We start from the raw sequence: 19,940 nt of genomic DNA on the forward strand, positions 1-19,940 counted from the left end.
GAAAATCCACCGCTTACCTCCCCACAGAAGAAAAAGGAGGACCAGGGCAGCCTCGCTCCCCTGCTTCCCGCCAGCCAAGAGGTCACCTAGGTCCACCAAAGAAGACCCTCCCGCCATGCCAGACTCCTGCCACTCCGGTGCCAGCAGCTGAGGAGGTGACCCTGCTGGAAAAGCTGACCTGCCGGTCCACTAGGGAGGGTGAAGAGAAGAGGAGGAAGATGGGGTGAGTACACGGGACTAGGTAAGTAGGTTAACCCTCTCCCTGCCTCCCTCCCTCTCTGGACAAGTACCGGGCTCCCTCTTCACCCCACTTTTTCTTTGGCACATGCCGGGCTCCAACTTTTTTCTTGCAGATACTGATTTGGGCTTGAATATATCACCCTCTGTCCTCTCAGGGTGTTACCCGGCAACTCGTCAGTATCCTAGAGACCACATCTCATTTGGTCATGGTATTTGTCCTCTACAATGTAAAGCGCTCCGACGAGTCGAGGGTCGTACTGACTCTGTATTTTCTAGCCCCACTCCTCCTTATCGGGGAAAGTGGTTATGCTGACACTCTGGTTTAAGTTTTACATGTTCTCCTCCGCATGTGCACCTTTTACGCTAGTGCTAAGGGTCGTAGCCATTGCAGTGGGCGTCCCCCCTCAAGTAGGGGTTCTTCCCTGACGCTAGCTTGGCAATTGCTCCTGTTCGGCGCCCTTGTCTGGTGGGGTGCTTTAGGCTAGCTCTTCTTACCTGGGGCAGTAGGGTTCCATAACTTATACTGCAAGTCCTCAGACCTTCCCCTCAGCATTGACAGAATATACTGTGACTACAATGATACGAAGGGGTCTTTGCGTTGTCTCGACATACTAGGGTTCTTCATCTACAGCTCCTTCATTTGGTGGCGGTTTTTTCTAGCGCCGCATTCGGTGGCCTCTGCTGTGTGGCCCCCTCCTCAGCTGGAATATGATGCTAGCCATAGTCTTGTGGTTCCCCTTGTATGGGTTCCTTCTTAGGCGGAGTATGGCACCGCCACTATCATCCCGTGGCTTCTTCTGTATAATGCCAGTCCCAGATGTGGAATGAGCTTCTCTCCTTCCATCTTTTTCCTTCTCTGGCTCCGGGTTCACGGCCACCCTGCAAGCCTTGGTGGCTCCTACGTCCCTACTTTTCCCTCATCTGCATTTGCATGGGGTATTGTTTCCGGTCCCGGCTGGTGGACTGTGACGCCTTCACATCCTCCTTCTACAGGTGAATTCTTCCTATTGATCCTGGGTGTGCTACCTGTATCTACAATTATCTCTTTTACGATATGAGTAATGTCTGTCAGATCAGTCCGATGGTGATCATACCTTTTTTCTGCCCATTCCGTGGGTAGACTGAGACTCGCCACACCAGGCGGAGCAGGGGCTCCTGTCATGCATTACCACCGCTGATGGACTTTTCGTTCTGGGAGCCTTCTATTTCTTCTTCCTCCTCGAACCGCTGGTTGCTTGTATCTTCCCTTTATCTCCCTGACCAGTAGCCATAATTTTTTTTCCTATCAGACCAGTGTTCCCTGGTACGGGTGGGGCGGTGTCATCGCACTCTATCCAGCAGGGGTATTTCTCTTATCTTGGTCTAGTCAAAATATTCGCTGTCAATATATGGTCACTGACGGAGATCCTCGCCGTCGGTGGTTCTCGCACCAGATTTACTCTACCTATCTCACATGTATTGGTTCCTTGGCCTGCGGTGGGCCGTGTCTGATTCAGGTGTTTTTTCTCTGTGGGTTATCAACCAACTTTTCAGTCTCCCCGCAACCCTCTTCGGCTCTGGGGCATCGGTCTGCCAATCGACCACTTCTGTGGAGCGTCTCTCTTTAGCAGGGGTGTATCCCGGGGGCTGGGTTTTTGGTTCTGCATCTGGAGTTAGGGCCAGCTAACTGGTTTCATCCAGGCGACCGATGGGTCGTTTGGTGGCCTTCAGTGAGAAACATGACACCTCTCTGTAAATCTTCTTCCCCTCTCTTTTATTTCTGGGAAGGTGGCATTCCTAGGGGCAGGTTTTTCCATCCAAAGAATTTGGGAAGTTGGGAGTGCCTATTCTTGTACGTACATTTTTTTTCTTATCAGGTACTTGCATGAGACAGTGCTCCGCCCATTACCTTCTTTTTTGCTGACTGTAGTCGCTGCCTTCCATGTCGACAGGACATTGTTTTCCCTTCTCCGGCCCGCCGGGTCTCGCAGGCAGTAGTGCATTAAGCATTCTCGAGGGTGTTACTCCATGGGCGTGGACTTTTTTCCCTCCCCGTGGACTGCTTTAGGACGTCCCACGGTCCTGTGTCCACCAATGATACCAGCGAGAAAACAAGATTTTTGTGAAACTCACCTGTAAAATCTCTTTCTCGTGTAGTTCATTGGGGGACACAGCACCCACCCAGTATTTATTAGTGTTGATAGGGATGTCTGGTTGCCGGTCGGGTGTTTAGCGGGTTCGCTTCCACCGGTGTTTGTTGTATTCTCCTTACTTGGCACATGTTTCTACTGCTCCTACTGCTTGAGCACAAACTGACATGCTCTCTCCAGGCTGGAGGGGGTATAGCCTGCAGGGGAGGAGCTAAGTCTTTTTTCCGCCTAGTGTCGCCTCCTAGTGGCAGCAGCAAGCTATACCCACGGTCCTGTGTCCCCCAATGAACTACGCGAGAAAGAGATTTTACAGGTGAGTTTCACAAAAATCTTGTTTTTAAGAGTTCCAGTGACATACCGGGCTCTCCATGGGGCTGCCAGCCTGCCCATCAGAGCCGGTGATGTCACCGAACACACTGCCAGGCGGAAGCTTACGCCCGACGGTGTGTTATTGTAAACAAAAAAAACTGCCCTGCGCGATCATGAGATGCTCCGATCCCCTGATCAGGGGGGCTGCCTGGGTGAAAATAGGGGTATGTCCGGGTTCAGCTCTGAACCCGGACAACCCCTTTTACATTCAGCATGTAATGGTAAAGTAGAAAACAACAAAACATATTCTGGAAAGGATAGTTTGCTGTCACGTATCCTGAAAATTAGCATCAATTTGTTTTATACTTGTCCTAAGCTATCCAACTAGCAATGAATACTGCACTGCTAGAATAATTCCATAAACATAGTTGTGGTTCACTTTATTCCAGCGGTAGCTTTGTTATAATGTGATGTTATACTGGGACAGTATCATTCATGCACCTGCTAATGTTTAATGGATTGCCTGTCTGGCCTAGATCAGTTCCCACTGGATAATTAAAGGGGCATGATTGCCATCTAGTGGTAGTTATGAGCTGATTAGAATAAAGTGATTGTATGATTTTATGGTCAGGTCTATCACTTTTCAGTTGGGGCTATGTTCTCCAGAATCACACAAATGCCTTGTTACTTCCCTGTTAGGTAAAATCGGGGTCTGCGGACTGTTGCTTATTGCCACCCCACTATAAACCTACTCTACTGTATATTAGAATAGTCTCCAAGGAGTACCGTGAGCATAATCATAAATCCAGATGTGCAGCGCATGTGTACAGATCACAGACCTGGTTCCTTATAATTCAGAGGCTGCAGAATCCCTTTAAAAGCCTGACTGCTATGAAGCACCTTTTTAAACGGTTGTCTGCAACGGCTATTATACTGCGAACCTCATGTACACTTAGCCCGCCATGTGGATTTTCAAATCCGCAGTATGACCATTGCAGTTTATTTGTGGTTTTACTTGCAGATTTCACCCTTTTCAAATAAAGGGTGAGATCTGTGGCAAAACTACTTCAAATTTGCACGAAAAAACAGTTAGAAATTGCGTTTTTTGGAGGATATGGGTTCCGGATCTTCTGCGCATTCTACCGCACCCGTGTGCAGGTTCCCATAGGCTTTGTTCATGTCACCTTCGACAGTATGTTTATGTCTCACAGGTATCCAGGTGTATTCTCAAATGTCTCCATAGGCTTCTGTGAACCAGATACATGCCAACAGTTCTCTTTGACGTGTGTCTGACCAGTTTAAGGCTACATGTCTTTCTGTTGGGCCCGGCATGTGTGCTTCCAGCTTGTACACTGAACATGCCCTTTCACCTTCTATGGACCCAAATAATTACTAACAGTTTTTTTCTTTTCTAGAAAACAAGCAGGTTTTCTTTCACCAATTGTATATTTGTTTTCAGGACAGCAGATGGCGCTGTGGGTACCAGTAACCTTTCCAGTAATGTCTAATGATCTGTTCTTTTAGAAATCTACTGACGAGCAAAGCACTTTTGAAAAGGACAGAATCGCCCATGCAAAACTGATCATGAAGCCATTTATACTCAAAAGAGTAAAAACTGAGGTAAGAGATGCACGGCAGGATCTAAAGATGGCCATGGTGTCTTGTTGGAAAGTTCTCAAGAGGAAATCGGTGATAAAAAGAAATGAAACGCTACTTCTGATTGTTGGGCTGTGTTCACACGGCAGATCCTCTGTGGAATCCTGGGCAGACATCCAAAGCTGATCCTCGAGTTCTGCCTCAGATTTGCATTTATGCATGTCGTGGAGACTATCTGCCCCTGAGAATACATGAAAATGAAGTAACACAGAGACCCTGTGAGGAAGGAGCATCAAAGCTTGGGGTAGTTGGTGCCATCACTTGGTCTTTCGTGTGCAAATCTGCCTTCATCCTGTGTTAAACCCTTCCTCTTGTATGCATTTTGGACCTTAGCGACCAAGACATTTTTATCATTGTCCCCTTCCAAGAGCTATAACTTTATATTTCCTTAGTAGCTGTAGCTATATGAGGGCATTTTTTTTGTAGGACAAACTAGTTTTTAATTAGATTATTTAGGGGTACACATAACTTACTGATTAACTTTTATTAACTCTTTATTGGGTGGCTGAGAAAATACAGCAATACTGCCGATGACCTTTTACCTTATAAATTTTGTTGTGTTCATTTTTAGGGATTAGCGAATCGACTTCGGATGAAGCATCCAAAGTCGACTTGCATAAAACTTTGTTAGAACACTGTACGGTGCGGGAGCTCCGTACAGTATTAGAATGTATGGGCTCAGATGAGCCGAAGTTATTACTTCACTAAGTCTCGTGAGACTTTGGGTAATAACTTCAAAATTTTTATTTCTACTGTAAAAAACCTATTACCGAATGCGGGTTCAGTTCCAAGTAATCTCCTTGTTTCTGTTTCATTAGGTTCTCAAGCAATTGCCTCCTAAGCAAGATCACATTAAGTTTTGCCAAATGTCCAAAAAGCAGCAGCATCTGTATGACAGTTTAATGGCTAAACTGAAGAGGTCCATTGAGGGACAAGGTAAACCCATTTACCAACTCTTCTGCAGTGGTTTGTTAGTTTTTCTTAACAACTGTAGATTCAAGTAATTATGTTTTCTTTTAGAAAAATCTTCTGAGCTTTGTAATGTAATGATGCACTTAAGAAAAATGGCCAATCACCCCTTGCTACACCGTCAATATTATACAGCAGAAAAATTACGCTCCATGTCCAAGCTAATGCTGAAGGTAAATATATCCTCACCCAGCTATAACATATGAGACTATGATCCACAGATATTAGTAATATTCTTATAATGGTATAATTGCTGCTCACATCACGTTTTTTTCCATACATTTTAAGAGTAACTAAACTTTTATACTAACTTTTAATATGTTGTCCCTAACCCCCTAAAAAATATTTTTCTAATATACTTTATTTATAAGTTTTCTATTTTTACCTTACTTTTTCACCCCTAAAGTGCACCATTCACTGGGGTGCTAAAACTCTTGCTACACCGCTGAGTGTACAGAGTACTCATTTTATGAATGGGGCCGCAGCAGCGCAGGGAGTACGGGCAGAAGCTCTCATTGCTGCTCTTGCCTGTGCTCCCTGGACTATTACTAACTGCTGGCATAGCACATGGGTACCCTGTACCCATGTACTATGCCAGGATTAGCTGAGCGGAGCGGGCTACTGCTTCTGCCTGCTCAGCTAAGACATCTGACATGCAGTTCTCTTAGCTGGGCGAAGCAGGCAGATAAATGTACATGATAAATGCTATTTGAAGTTAGACAAACTTTTAAGCAGCCCCATTCAGTGCATTATATATGGAGATTATAGAACACTGTGCCCTATAGCAGAAAGAATATTTCGGACTCTCCTGGTACACACTGTATATCAAATGTTTCATTTATTTATTCAGGAACCAACCCATTGTGAAGCTAATCCTGATCTAATCTTCGAGGACATGGAAGTCATGACAGACTTTGAGCTCCACAGACTGTGCTCCGAATTTTGCAGCCTCTCTCAGTATAAGCTTGAAAAGGAGCTGATATTAGATTCTGGAAAATTTGAGGTTCTTGACCAACTATTGTCTGATGTGAAGAAAAAGGTAATTTCATTTGTACTGGTTTGTTGTAAATCATTGTAGTTGCTATATATATATTATATAGCTACCCATGCAACGTTTCAGTCCACTTGCTGGGACTTTTTTCAAGCAATACGTCTAGTGGACGTATTTTTCAAGCAATAGCAAGTGGACTGAAACATTGCATGGGTGAATAAAGGACACATTTCTTTCACCATATAGAGGTGCCGTGGAGATAGAGAGATAGAGATATATATATATATATATATATATATATATATATATATATATATATATATATATATCTCTATCTCTCTATCTATATATCTATATATCTCTATTATAATTTTAACAAAAATACAACAGCAGCACAGTTACAAATAAAAAAGTAAACGGGGTGCAAATCCTCAGGGAAGGTAGGCGACCGTTCCACTGTACAATATTTCCAAAAAATGAGGCAGCACTCCAGATAAAAGTGAAAGGTGATGACCCAATTTATTTCCAGGCAACATTTCAGCCCACTCAATGAGGCATTTGTCAAGCAAGGCAATAGTGTCACAAATGAGTATATATACCCAAAATTGATCACATGATACATAAGTGAATGAGTACATGATACATCAAAACAATTGGTCACATGATCGATACACAGAATCAAAAAATACAAAATAAGTGCATGATTATCAATAATTACTAAAAGGACAAATGAAACTTTGAACATAAAGATCTAAAAAGGACACATACTCCAAAAAATTGTGATGTGAATAGCTATCATAATAATAAAGTGTAAGTGCATTTTGCTAGTGAAGGGTTAAAAAATCTAGTCTAGCTAGTTAATACACAGCTGACCTATATTTCACAATTACATATATTAAAACCAGCATACCATCAGTGGTTCAGTGTATCCGCATGTAGCCGGTGTTCACCTGTGCGAACCGCGCAAGCGCGGGGCCAGACAGTCCGCTCCACCCTCCCCGCGCGAGCGGCGCTCCTCCCTATTTACAGTGTTTCTGTCACATGCATCGCACAGATATGGTATGGTGGTACTTTGTATGCATTAAACCATGTAATAAGAGAGTGTGTTCTGTATAAAGATCAGCAATACATATATGTAAGAGAGGGTGCTAGAACAAGTGAATGAAACAAATTTCCGGTGACTGTGTACGCGAGGAATAGCAAATATATCTGCCGGTTATGGACCTTGTATTCTGCAATTTTCTCCAGTGTTCCCCTCTGCAATCTCTATCTGTAATTGTCAGTTTTTCCTGACCTAATGGGTAGATATTAGCTGCTATTATGTCTCCCAAGCTATGCAGAGAAGAGGAGATCTGCTTTCTGTAGCTCGCCTTCAGAAGAGTCAGCATGGAGTCTGTATTATGCAGCAGTGTAGCTGTGAATCTTAAAGGGGTTGTCTCACTTCAGCAAGTTGCATGTATCATGTAGAAAAAGTTAACCCCTTCAGGACCCTGCCATTTTTCACCTTAGCCCCTTCACGACTGCAATCCGTTTATATACATGCTATTTGCACATGCCCCATGCAGCTAGCACGTGTATAAACGTCAAGCCAGCTCTTTAATCCAAGCGCTGCAAAACGCTTGGATTAAAGCTTCTGCCCCTGCACTGCTTATGTCACGGACAGCATACAGTGCAGTAATGCCGGCAAGGGACCAATCAGAGTGGTCCCTTGAAGGCAATCGATCCGATTGGTTAGTCTGCACAGACTAACCAATCGGATCGTGGCAGACTAACCAATCAGATCGTGGAACTGAAGGAAAGTTCCTGTGTGTCCTGCAGATTGAAATAGCACGTACGCATTGCACATTGCCATCTGTAGGGCTTCAGAAGTTGATCTGAAAGATCCACCCCTCCCATGTGCCTGTTGTAGACCAGGATACAAACTGGTTTGGGGGTAGTGAGGTCCTCAGAAATAAATAAAAAAAACAAGAAATGACCCCCACTATGGAAAGAGCACCCCCGTACGAGCATTTTAAGGGGTGAAAAGGGCACATTTAACCTAACAGGTGTTTCACAGAAATGAATATGTAGTATATGTAGTAGTTGGTGAAAAGTGGGTCCTCGTACAGGAGCAGGGGAGCTGGTTTTAGTGTGAATGATGGTCAGTACAAGGACGTCCCTCTTGTCCTTGTACTTGACCACCAGCAAGTTTTCATGGAGGAGAGCCCATACTTTCACTTATTCTCAGGGATCTAGGGAAGCCTCTCTGATTTTTGCCCACTGTGCCACAGTACCTCTGGAAGTTAGGGACATGAATAGGGGTATGCTGGTATAATATTTATCCACATAGATGTGGTAACCCTTATCCAGGAGTGGGTACAGTAAGTCCCACACGATCTTACCACTAACTCCTAGGATTGGGGGGGCATTCTGGGGGTTCTATTTGGGAATCTTTCCCTTTGTAAATGCAGAACTTGTGGGTGTACTCGGAGCTACCGTACTCTCACAGTTTGTATTTTTTTATATGCCATACCTTGCCGATTTTGCTAGGCAGGTACCCGCGTAATCTAATCCTCCCTTTGAAAAGTAATAGGGATTCATCTACACTGACATTTTTATCAGGGTTGTAAACCTCAGCAAACTTGGTGTTAAAGTGGTCAATGACAGGCCTAACCTTGAACAGACGGTCAAATGTCGAGTCGTTTTGGGGTGGGCACTGTGTATTGTCGTCATAGTGTAGGAATTTCTGAATTGACTCAAATCGTTTAAGGGTCTTGCTTGTAATTGGAGTCTGGTATAAAATGTCCGAACTCCAATATTGCTTAACGTTTGGCTTCTTTATAACGCCCATATGCAGCACAAGTCCCCAAAACTTCATTATCTGTGCAGCACTTACTGGGGTCCAACCTAGGGGTCTAGCGTATCCCAATGTAGGGTTCTGATAAATGAATTGTTGGATGTATTAATTTGTTTGGGACACCATTAAATTTACAAAATCTTCAATTTAGAAAAAAATCTAGTTCAGTGAAGCCCGCATAATCTATCTGTATTCCGGACCTGCCCTCAAGATCCGGAATTTGGGGCTGATAATCTTCAGGGGGTGGGGTCCATATGGGCTCACTCTGAGGGGCTGCCTCAGCTGTTGTTCTAGGGTGCCTTCTAGAGGGTCCCTCCTCAGCAGATGATGATTATGATGAGGGGGTAAAGGAAAGTGGCATCCTCTTCTCCCTCACTGGCATACTCCGTATCGGAGGAAAGCATGGCGTATGCCTCTTCAGCTGAGTATACTTGTTGGGATGGATGGGACATTTTTATTTTATTGGGGTGTGATGTGTGAAATGTGTAAACTTTTATTTAGTGTTAGGGGTGTGTATGTTGTGTTTTCACACGTAAAGGCACTTGTAATAAATTTGAAATATAGAGAAAAGGAGTAGAGAAAAAAAGTTTAAAAAAAATATATAATTTGCAGGATGCACGCACAAATGTTGCGTGCATGCAAAAATCTACTCTAACACTACCTAACTAAAATTGAATTCTATGTATGTAATGTATGTATGTAAATATATGCACTTAAAATTGTCCTTCACTAAACAGTTGAATATTCCTCAATGAGGAATGAAATTGGTTGCAGATTTTGTCAGCCTCATATATGTTTGCTTTTTGCACGAGGCAATTATAAGTCGATGTGCTCCAAAGAATGATTTGGATATGCTACAGCTTCTGAGCACTTACCCAGATGCAGACGTCAGAAAAAGTGCTCTCACAGTTGCTAAGATACACCTTTTGGTATCTGTCAGAAACAAACGTAGGATTGGCTTTTTTGGACGAACGTATTACTCGGGCTGTTAAGGAAAATATGGCTAAAAATATAGAAAGGAAATGAAAAGATTAGAGGGTAATAACCTAGTTTTTGAAGGAAAAGACCTGAGCCATTTCGTTACTAATAAAACAAAGATGTTCTTTGAATAGTTTGGGATCCACAACGTGACAGAATACTGCAGTGATTCTCTTAGAAGCCATCTGAACGCTCTTAAGATGGTCAATGATGCCGCAGAAAGAGGAATTGCTCTGATTAAAAATGTTTAACGAATCGGTCAGGGACGAACAAAAACAATTCTTGTTGAGGGCAGTCGAGCATCACAGAAAAGCCGTCACCAAGCTAACAAAAGAAGGGATTGCATCGTTCAAAGTTGATTAATATAACACCTGTTTTTCCAATTATACTACCTATTAATCTTAGTGTCTAATTTTAATATTTTAAGTTTGTGATTTCTAGTTTTCCCAATAAAAGTAATCAACATTGAAAAATTAAATTTTTTGCCTACTTTTACAAAACTGATCAAAGTGTGCAACCTCTAAATATTATCCAATCTTCTTGAAATTTGGCACATACAGTGGATATAAAAAGTCTACACACCCCTGTTAAAATGTCAGGTTTCTGTGCTGTGAAAAAATGAGACAAAGATAAATCATTTCAGAACTTTTTCCACCTTTAATGTGACCTATAAACTGTACCACTCAATTGAAAAACAAACTGAAATCTTTTAGATGGAACGAAGAAAACAAAAAACTAAAATAATGTGGTTGCATAAGTGTGCACACCCTCTTATAACTGGGGATGTAGCGGTGTTCAGAATCATGTTAAATAGGAGTCAGCATACACCTGCCATCATTTAATGTGCCTCTGATTAACCCCAAATAAAGTTCAGCTGCTCTAGTTGGTCTTTCCTGAAATGTTCTTAGTTGCATCCCACAGCAAAAGCCATGGTCCACAGAGAGCTTCCAAAGCATCAGAGGGATCTCATTGTTAAAAGGTATCAGTCAGGAGAAGGGTACAAAAGAATTTCCAAGGCATTAGATATACCATGGAACACAGTGAAGACAGTCATCATCAAGTGGAGAAGATATGGCACAACAGTGACATTACCAAGAACTGGACGTCCCTCCAAAATTGATGAAAAGACGAGAAGAAAACTGGTCTGGGAGGCTACCAAAAGGCATTGCAGAATTACAGGCTGATATAAAGTTGAAACACAGATGGACGGCGCTGTACTTGGTAAACTGTGAGAACACCGCCTTGCTCACGGTAGCACTAGTGAGCACTATGGCTTTAAACTGCTGATCAGTGGGGGGTCCCGGGAGTCAGACCCCATTGATCTCATATTGATGACCTATCCTGAGAATATGATATCGGAATAAAAACCCCAGATAAATGGAATGTGTCATCAAACATAGTTTTTGCCATTTAAAACCACATAGCAGCAGTGGTGCTGTCAGACTTTGCCACCTGCAGTACCGTGCATTCTGGCAGCATCGGTCGCCATGTGGTGGTATGCTGAATTAGTGTAGGAACCCCCAAGAAAGGGGAGAAGACTTATACAAAGAACCTTATAAATTGTGCTTAGCATGAATAGATCAATGCATGGCATATGGATGTGTGATCCATGGTCTTTTTCTCTACAGTTGTTGCAGTTGTATTAACCAGACCAAGAGAGGCCAGCAAACCTTGAGAATTTTCTCAGATTTAGGCTACATGCACATGACCGTTGTGTGTTTTGCGGAACGGCACGGACAGCCATTGATATAACTGCCTATTCTTGTCCGTTTTGCGGACAAGAATAGGACAGGTTATATTTTTTTTGCGGAGAACGGAGCAACGGATGCGGACAGCACACGGAGTGCTATCCGCATCTTTTGCGGACCCATTGAAGTGAATGGGTCCGCATCCGAGCCGCAAAAACTGCGCCTCAGATGCGGACCAAAACAACGGTCGTGTGCATGAGGCCTTAGGGCTCGTTCACATGAACGTGTGAAGCCTGTGCTGTGGACCACAAATTGCAGGCGCAATCGGTCTGCGATCCTTCCGTTTCGCAAAAAGATAGAGCAAGTTCTATCTTTTTGCGGTGCGGAAGCACAGAACGGAACCCCAGAAAGCACTCTGTAGTGTTCCGTTCTTCCGTTCCGCATCTCCAGATTTGCAGACCCATTGAAATGAATGGGTCCGCATCTGTGATGCGGAATGGCCATGGAACGGTGCCCGTGTATTGCGGGTCCGCAATACGGCAACGGGCAGCACACGTTCGTGTGAACAAGCCCTTACTTGCCTACACACGTGCAGCTAAGATATTAAAAGGAATATTGCGCTTTTAATGGGATTTGCTAATTATTTTTTTTTGTTGTTGCAGGGCAACAGAGTGGTACTGTTCAGCCAGTTCACCATGATGTTGGATATTCTAGAAGTTTTCCTGAAACATCACCAGCATAGATATATTCGGCTGGATGGGAAAACTCAAATCTCTGAAAGGTACATAGAAATTGTGTATTATGCATTGATTTTTACCGTTTATCCTTACTGTGTACAGCAGTGAATTAACACTTTCACTGCCAAGGGTCATGCAGTATTTGGTGGTCATTTACAAATGTGTTAAAAATATATAGTGTACATTGCAGACAGGTGCTACATTTTGTAAGAGCGCACAGCATGCCATGTATTCAGAAGACAACTTAATGCATGCAACCACCTTCATGCAACTTTGCAGTCATTCTAACCAAACATTGCCCTAAAGTGCAAAGAAAATGCATTCTTCAAAAAACTGATGTGAGAAGATTTGAGGCGTTCTTACATACCACACGTCTACACGTTAAAGAAATGCCAGAATTGCAGGAACACGTTTACCAATTCTTGCATGCAAATATTAGGTATATAATTATAGGTATATCATTTTCCATTCTCCTATTCAAACTGTAGCCCTCATTAATAATTGTAAATCCAGAAACCTAACATAATGTACTAACGCTGCTTTTAGATGGGCGTAATGTTCTATTGCTCCCATATTAGGAGAACCTGAACCTCCTGCAGTTCATCAGTACTGGAGTGACTGCACATAACTGATTCTTATGTACTGTGGGAGCGTCCAAATGTTTTATACCCATCTGAAAGCACCAAAAGACTGCTTTTTTTATAGTGTCATTTTTTTTTAACGCCTGGGTTATGGTGGCAATCAGTGTTCCTTTTCCTCCATACTGGCTCAGGTTAGAGCAGTCTGAAAGGAGGGAGGGAGTACTTCAGTCTCCATATGCTGCTGTATAGCAGTTAGAGGTATGAGCTTAGTCCCTTTAAAACAAGACCGAGATCACAGTGCTAGCTGCTCTACAGCCTGAGATACGACCTCAAAGGTGGACAACCCCTTTAAATCATCGTTGGAGTGTTTTGTCAAATCTCGTGTTACCAAGATTTTTAACAAAGATTTTCTTTTATCACAGGATACATCTTATAGATCAGTTCAATACCGACATGGATATATTCATATTCCTTCTGTCTACTAAAGCGGGTGGACTTGGGATCAATCTTACTTCAGCAAACGTTGTAATCCTTCATGACATCGACTGTAATCCTTACAATGACAAGCAGGCAGAAGATCGTTGCCACAGAGTTGGGCAGACAAAGTAAGGACTTACTCTTTTGGTATCGTTACTTCTATCATTAGCAATTTCATGCATTATTGTATCATTATCACCAGTAAATTAACCCTTTGGTTAGTAAAAGAAACAAAGCAGTGAGCGGAAGGTAGTACAGTAATACAAATGTTTCAGTCTTCTCTTGGTATACTTTCCCCCATGTACATACTTTCGAAAATGGGGCATTTAGACTGTCCGCTGACAACAGATGTGGGAGAAAAGAAGGATCAGACATGTTGGATTCTGTGTTCCCTCAGGAATAAAAGTAGCTGTCAGTAGGGCCCACTTCTAATGAAATATACATGCTCATTTCTGCTGGTTTGGTGATTGTCTGGGGAGCAGACTGAACATATTGGCGGGCGGTTAGTTCATGTGATACTATAGAACAGAACAGTTACGTTTAATATGCCAGTCATAGTTCATTGGAATAAGATGTTCAGAGTTTATTCAGAGGCACTGAAGCAGCAAACTGAGATCTACAGCACAACAGCCATTAGATGGTGTAGATTTCACCCATAATTGACAACACTTTACTGGCGTAAATTATGATAAAACTGATAAACTGCATCCACTTCCACTGCTGTGTGAGTGATGTCGTTTCAAAATCTCAAATTTTTGTGCGATAATTGGATTTGCCAAAATGTGTGCCTTTTTTCACACTCTGAACCTCGTTTGCAGGAAGTGATAAACTCCCTCTTAGTTTGTACAAAAAGTATTGTTAGCAGTAATTTACCTATTTTATTTTCCCCCTCCCCTCCCCCAAGGGAAGTTACTGTTACCCGATTGATCGGCAAAGGAACAATTGAGGAGTCCATGTTAAAAATTAGTCAACAGAAGTTAAGACTGGAACAAGATATGACTACAACAGATACAGGTATGCATCAGATTTCCGTTTAATGCTGCAATGCCCCATCTTGGGCGTGTTTCACACTGGAGTCACTCGTTCCAGCAGGCTGTTTCGGCAGGGGGACAGCCTCCGGATCCGTAACTACCGTGTACAGCCTGCGCTGCCTGAGGTCCGCCGGGCCCCATTCACTATAATGGGGACCGGCAGAGATCTGGCTGCAGCACTACAAATATATAGAGAGGTGGCCAGACCAAACATGAATCGCCATCTGCTAGGGCTTTTTTCTGCATTTTCTACAGCAAGGTTCTAATAATTTTGTGTCTTCAGAATCACGAAGGTACATAGACACACAGTTATGTGTTCTTACTGGTAAGTCCTCCGTCTTCCAGTGCTGCATATTATTGTGTGTGTCTGTAGACTCCACGTCAGGTTATGGATGCATACATACAGTATGTTGAGACTTTGTACCCTGGAAGATACCTGACCATTGTAGGGTATCGGGTGACTTACCCACTAATCTGACACAGGGCTAGTTTTGTTTAACCCCTTAGTGACCAGCCTGTTTTGGGCCTTACTGACTAAGAGTTTTTCTTAATTTTTTCATCGTCGCCTTCCAAGAGCTATAACTTATTTATTTTTCCGTCTATATAGCTGTATGAAGGCTTGTTTTTTGCGGGACAAGTTGTAGTTTTAATGGCGCCATTTTGCGCTAAACATAACTTTCTAATTGACTCTTATTTACTCTTTCTGGGAGGGAGATGGAAAAACAGCAATACTGCCATGGAGTTTTTACGTTCTAAACTCTACGATGTTCATTTTTCGGTATAAATAACATAATATCTTTATTCTCTGGGTTAGTACGATTACAGCGATACCAAATACATATTTTACTACTTTTGTTCAATAAAAAAAACCTTAACGCTTTTTTTTTTTATAAAGGAAAAAAAAATTAGGCATTGCCGCTCCCCAACTTTTCGATTTTTCTTTCTGTGGAGATGTGTGTGGGATTGATTTGTTTTGCAGGATGACTTGTAGTTTTCATTGGTATCATTTTGGAGTAAATTAAGTTTTTTGATCATGCGTTATGTTTTTTCAGTGGTAACAATGAGCAATTCTGTCATTTATTTTTTTTTGAATTTTTTTATTTTATTTTTTTACAGCGTTCACTGTAGGGGATAATTAACATATTTATGTAGTGCGGTTCGTTACGGGTGTAGCAATACCAAACATATGGGGGAGATTTTATTAATTTGTTTTGCAATTTTTTTTCAATCGTATTTTTAATGAAAAAAAGTTTTTTTTTGTTTTTACTGGAATTAGTTTTTTTATTTAAGGGTTGGTTCACATCACCTTTTATGCCTCCGTTTGATGAAAAGGATGCACAAAAACCAGGGCTTCGGAGTCGGGGGAAATTTTGGGTACCTGGAGTCTGAGTCGGCAAACAATGCTCCGACTCCGACTCCTACTAAATTTAGATTGGAATAAAAAAAAAAGCAAGTTTAAATGTCCCAATTCACAAAGTTATAATTAATGACTTCTCTACTGTAAGAATAAAGACCAATGCATGCAGTGCCTCACGTAACCGCAAAACGAACACGTTAAGTGACCGTGAAGAAACATGCTTTTCATGTGCTTCACTATATGGCACGCAACGCACAATTAGGAGCTGCAATACTTATACTTTCCATAGTGTTGTATTCTGCTTTTACAGGGAACGCAGCGTCCATGTGTAACCTAGCCTCTCACTGATAAGGGATTAAATAAATATGTTTTTTGCAGGACTAGAGAGTGAGACACTTGTATAAGTGAAGGGAATGGAGGGCCAATAGTTCAAGACTGAAGCTGTAAACCATTGGAAAAACTGCTGTCATTTAGCTAAGGCTATAAAAACTTGTAAACTCCGATTGTTAGCTTAAACTTTAAACATGACTATGGGATTCTCCTAGGAAAATCATGTTTTAGAATAAATGGTAGGTTGCGTTTCTTTCCCTCATGGAATGTATAAAATACATTTGCATATTAATACAGAGGAGTCGGAGTCGGAAGTACATAAAACTGAGGAGTCGGAGTCGGAACATTTATCTACCGACTCCACAGCCCTGACAAAAACGCAGTCTGAGGCATCCGTTTACCGTATACGTTTTTTTTAAATGTAATGTGAACCCACCCTAATAAATTTTTAATTTTTATTTTATTTTCACCATTTAATAGTCCCACAAGGGGACTATAGCAGACAACATTTTGATTGATTTTAAAATGCAATGCACTATCCCTATAGTGCATTGCATTTTAATGTCCGTGCTTTACTAACATTGACCGGCAGGCTGCGCCAGAGAGGCACAGCTTTCTGGAAACTACTGAAGGCTGGTTTGGGACCTATATCGGACTCCTGCCATCCTTTACACACATTGGCATCCCGCGATCACATTTGCGGAGTGCCGATGGGAGACAGAGGGAGTTCGCTCCCTCTGTCAGCACTTTACATGGGGCGCACCTGCGGCATGTAAAGCGTTAAACAGCCCAGATAAGCTCTCCTGCCGGTCCGGGCTGTCAGAGCAGGAGGACCCATGCAGCGCTTAGACTGGGCTGCCGTAAAAAAAAGCTTCAGCCCAGCCTAAGGGCCCTTAGTGACCGCCGTAAAAAGGCGTATGGGTGATCACTAAGGTGTTAAAAGGATCATTATTTGGTTTCCTGAACTACCAGGCACCAGAGAAACAGAAGTTTTGTTATGTTTTTGCTTTTTGTATTCAATGTGAATGAATGATAACCTATTCATTTCTTTGTCTAGGTGATGAAGGTAACATACCCCTTGACATGGCAACACTTCTAAAAACATCACTAGGTCTTTAACAAGACTTTCACTGCACGCGTGATTCTGGAAATGCAGTATAAAGCCATTGGTTTTAAGAACTTTGGACCCTGTACAGCTTTGCTCCAATTTGCTATAAGAATAACTGCTATTAATTTACATGACTTTAGTACATTTGAACTGAAGTTGACAAACTGTACTATTTCCTACCTGTGGCAGCTGAATAAACTTTTTGAAAGGAAAAAAAAAAACATTCTTGATATGCGAATTTGATGTTTGTAACGATGAATATTCATTAGTTCTTTAGATGTCAGTATTTTTGTACAATATCATTTCCCTACCTCCTTAATGCTGTATACTGACGTATGTGTATATTTTTGTTATTTTGTCTCATTGTTAAATGTATCTTCAGTTTTATTTCTATGCCATTAACTGAATACATTTTTTTTTTTTTATACTGCAGAAAATAAAATATTTGCAGATTCCCGTTATGTTGCATGTGCAACTTTTTTTGCTTTTGTTATGTTGTTGCAAATTTAATACTCATAGGCTTTATTTAGGATTCCTTAAGTTATTTTTTATTATTTATTTTTTTGCTACAACACCCACTTCTGAAAAAACACCCCCAAAAAAAGCCACATATTTATATTTGTTCCCGATTAATGGACAATTCTTTTTGTACACGTTCCCTTACTGACACTCTCTTGGCAATTGATTACAGAATGGGTCAGCAACCTCCGGCACTCCAGCTGTTGTGGAACTACAACTCCTAGCATTCAGGCTTGCTGAGCTTTTCTCGGAATGCCCCCAAATGTGAATTAAGCATGCTAGGAGTTGTAGTTTCACAATAGCTGGTGTGTGTCAGAGGTTGCTGATCCCTGGTTTAGAGTGATAAAAATGCAACAAGTACATTTAAATGGGCGCAAAGGCTGCATACTCATAGATGCGCTTTTTGATCCATTAAATTACAAAAAAAAATTGTGAAAAGTGCATGGAGGACACTGTCAGACTTTAGAAGAGGAAATGACAGACCTTTTTGCCAGGAAATTCACTCTGTTATGGTGGAGTTCTAATCTGCATTTTCTCCATCCACCTCTAAACACAGAGAAAGAAGATGGACTCCTACCTCCTCCTCCTCTTTCTGAAAATTATTTTTAAAGAGGACCTTTCATGTATTTTTTTGTTTTGTTTCATTAAGTACCTTTACTTGTGGGATACACTACATTTAATACTGCCATCATTGTTCTTTTCTTGCTCGTATCATTGTGGGACACAGAAGACCATGGGTATAGCTGCTGCCTTTAGGAGGCGACACTAAGCAAAAAAGTGTTAGCTCCTCCTTTCAGCTATACCCTCCTTGCAGACACTGAGCTAATCAGCTTTAGCTTAGTGTCCGTAGGAGGCAGACATTTTTTTTTCTGCAGGCCTGCCAAAGATCTTTCCTTTTTTTTATTTTTCAGGTTTGGGCTACAGGCGGGCTCTAACCACCTGTTTTCCCACACTTGAGGGGGGAGACCACTGGGCCCTCAAGGCCGCTGCTCGTTCCCCACCACTGGAAGACCAGAAGGAACAGTGGATCTCAAATCCACTGTTACCCGCCAGCTACAGTGCCAGCATACTGAGGAAGGGGACACTGCTGGGCAGAAACTGTCTAGGTAAGTACATTGCCTGGCCCCCCTGTGCCTAATCCCCCCCCCCCCCCCATTCTTCTGTGTTCTCTAAGTGAACACAGGAATATACGTTTTTTTTTCTCCAAAACCCTGGCCTTTTCCCTGTAACCGGTGACTCTCCAGCCCTTTTGTCCCACTTCCGGTCCCTAGCCTTCTCACTTCCTCCAGGCCCTACGGTGCATTCCCGGTGGTCGCATGTCTCCTTGGGCAGTTGCTGCTTTTCTCCTCTGGGCATCGGTACGCCCGTTCCCCGTTGGCACTCCCGCTCCCTCCCTGCATTGCCGTCCCAACCAGAAGTTCTTCCGGTCGGCCCCGCCTATACACGAGGCTCCAGCTCTACGGCCTACTAGGCTGCATCTTCCAGAGTGTTTGGGGGGCGGGAACTGTACTTTCAGAGCACGAAAATTTCTGGGCTCTATGCTGAGTGGTTAGAATACTGTCATTAGAGCAGATGGCTGTGGGTTCAGATCCCCTAGTTCTGTTTTGATAGGATTGGAGCTGTATGTAATTCAAAAAAAGAAAATTATATTTATATATATATATATATATATATATATATATATATAATTAATTATTAACCCTCGGAGCTATCTGGTCCTATTGTGGGCCTAGTTCCCACCGCCATTCTGTAGGCACAGTTTCTTTGCCACTACAGCTGGATACATACGTCCTGTAGCACTACCCTCCTTCCATAGGCAGAGTTCCCGCACTACCTCTGGATATATACGTCCTATAGCATTACTCTCCTTCCATAAGCGTAATACTTGAACTACTGCTGCATACCACACTCCCTGTAGCCTTACCCTCCTTCCATAGGCAGAGTAGTTACACTGGATTCCGTAAGTCATGTCACATTCTCTTCCTTAGGCTGAATATATGTGCG

General features: G+C 42.4%; 1 protein-coding gene across 2 annotated transcripts in view; it reads left to right on the forward strand.

The window, feature by feature from the left end:
• The window catches only part of SMARCAD1 (SWI/SNF-related, matrix-associated actin-dependent regulator of chromatin, subfamily a, containing DEAD/H box 1), a 100,839-nt gene extending 82,975 nt beyond the window's left edge, over window positions 1-17,864 (forward strand). Inside the window, exons 17-24 of one of the 2 annotated variants that reach the window (XM_040418162.1) lie at window positions 4,203-4,298; window positions 5,153-5,270; window positions 5,355-5,476; window positions 6,154-6,342; window positions 12,459-12,577; window positions 13,537-13,719; window positions 14,496-14,605; window positions 17,367-17,864. In XM_040418162.1, coding sequence (XP_040274096.1) covers window positions 4,203-4,298; window positions 5,153-5,270; window positions 5,355-5,476; window positions 6,154-6,342; window positions 12,459-12,577; window positions 13,537-13,719; window positions 14,496-14,605; window positions 17,367-17,428 — 999 coding nt within the window. In that variant the 3' untranslated portion in view covers window positions 17,429-17,864. The remainder of the gene's footprint in view (window positions 1-4,202; window positions 4,299-5,152; window positions 5,271-5,354; window positions 5,477-6,153; window positions 6,343-12,458; window positions 12,578-13,536; window positions 13,720-14,495; window positions 14,606-17,366) is intronic. The other variant, XM_040418163.1, reaches the window with a different exon arrangement.
• Window positions 17,865-19,940: the final 2,076 nt, after the last annotated feature.

The sequence above is a fragment of the Bufo bufo genome, chromosome 2 (assembly GCF_905171765.1).
Source record: "Bufo bufo chromosome 2, aBufBuf1.1, whole genome shotgun sequence".
Taxonomy (NCBI): domain Eukaryota; kingdom Metazoa; phylum Chordata; class Amphibia; order Anura; family Bufonidae; genus Bufo; species Bufo bufo.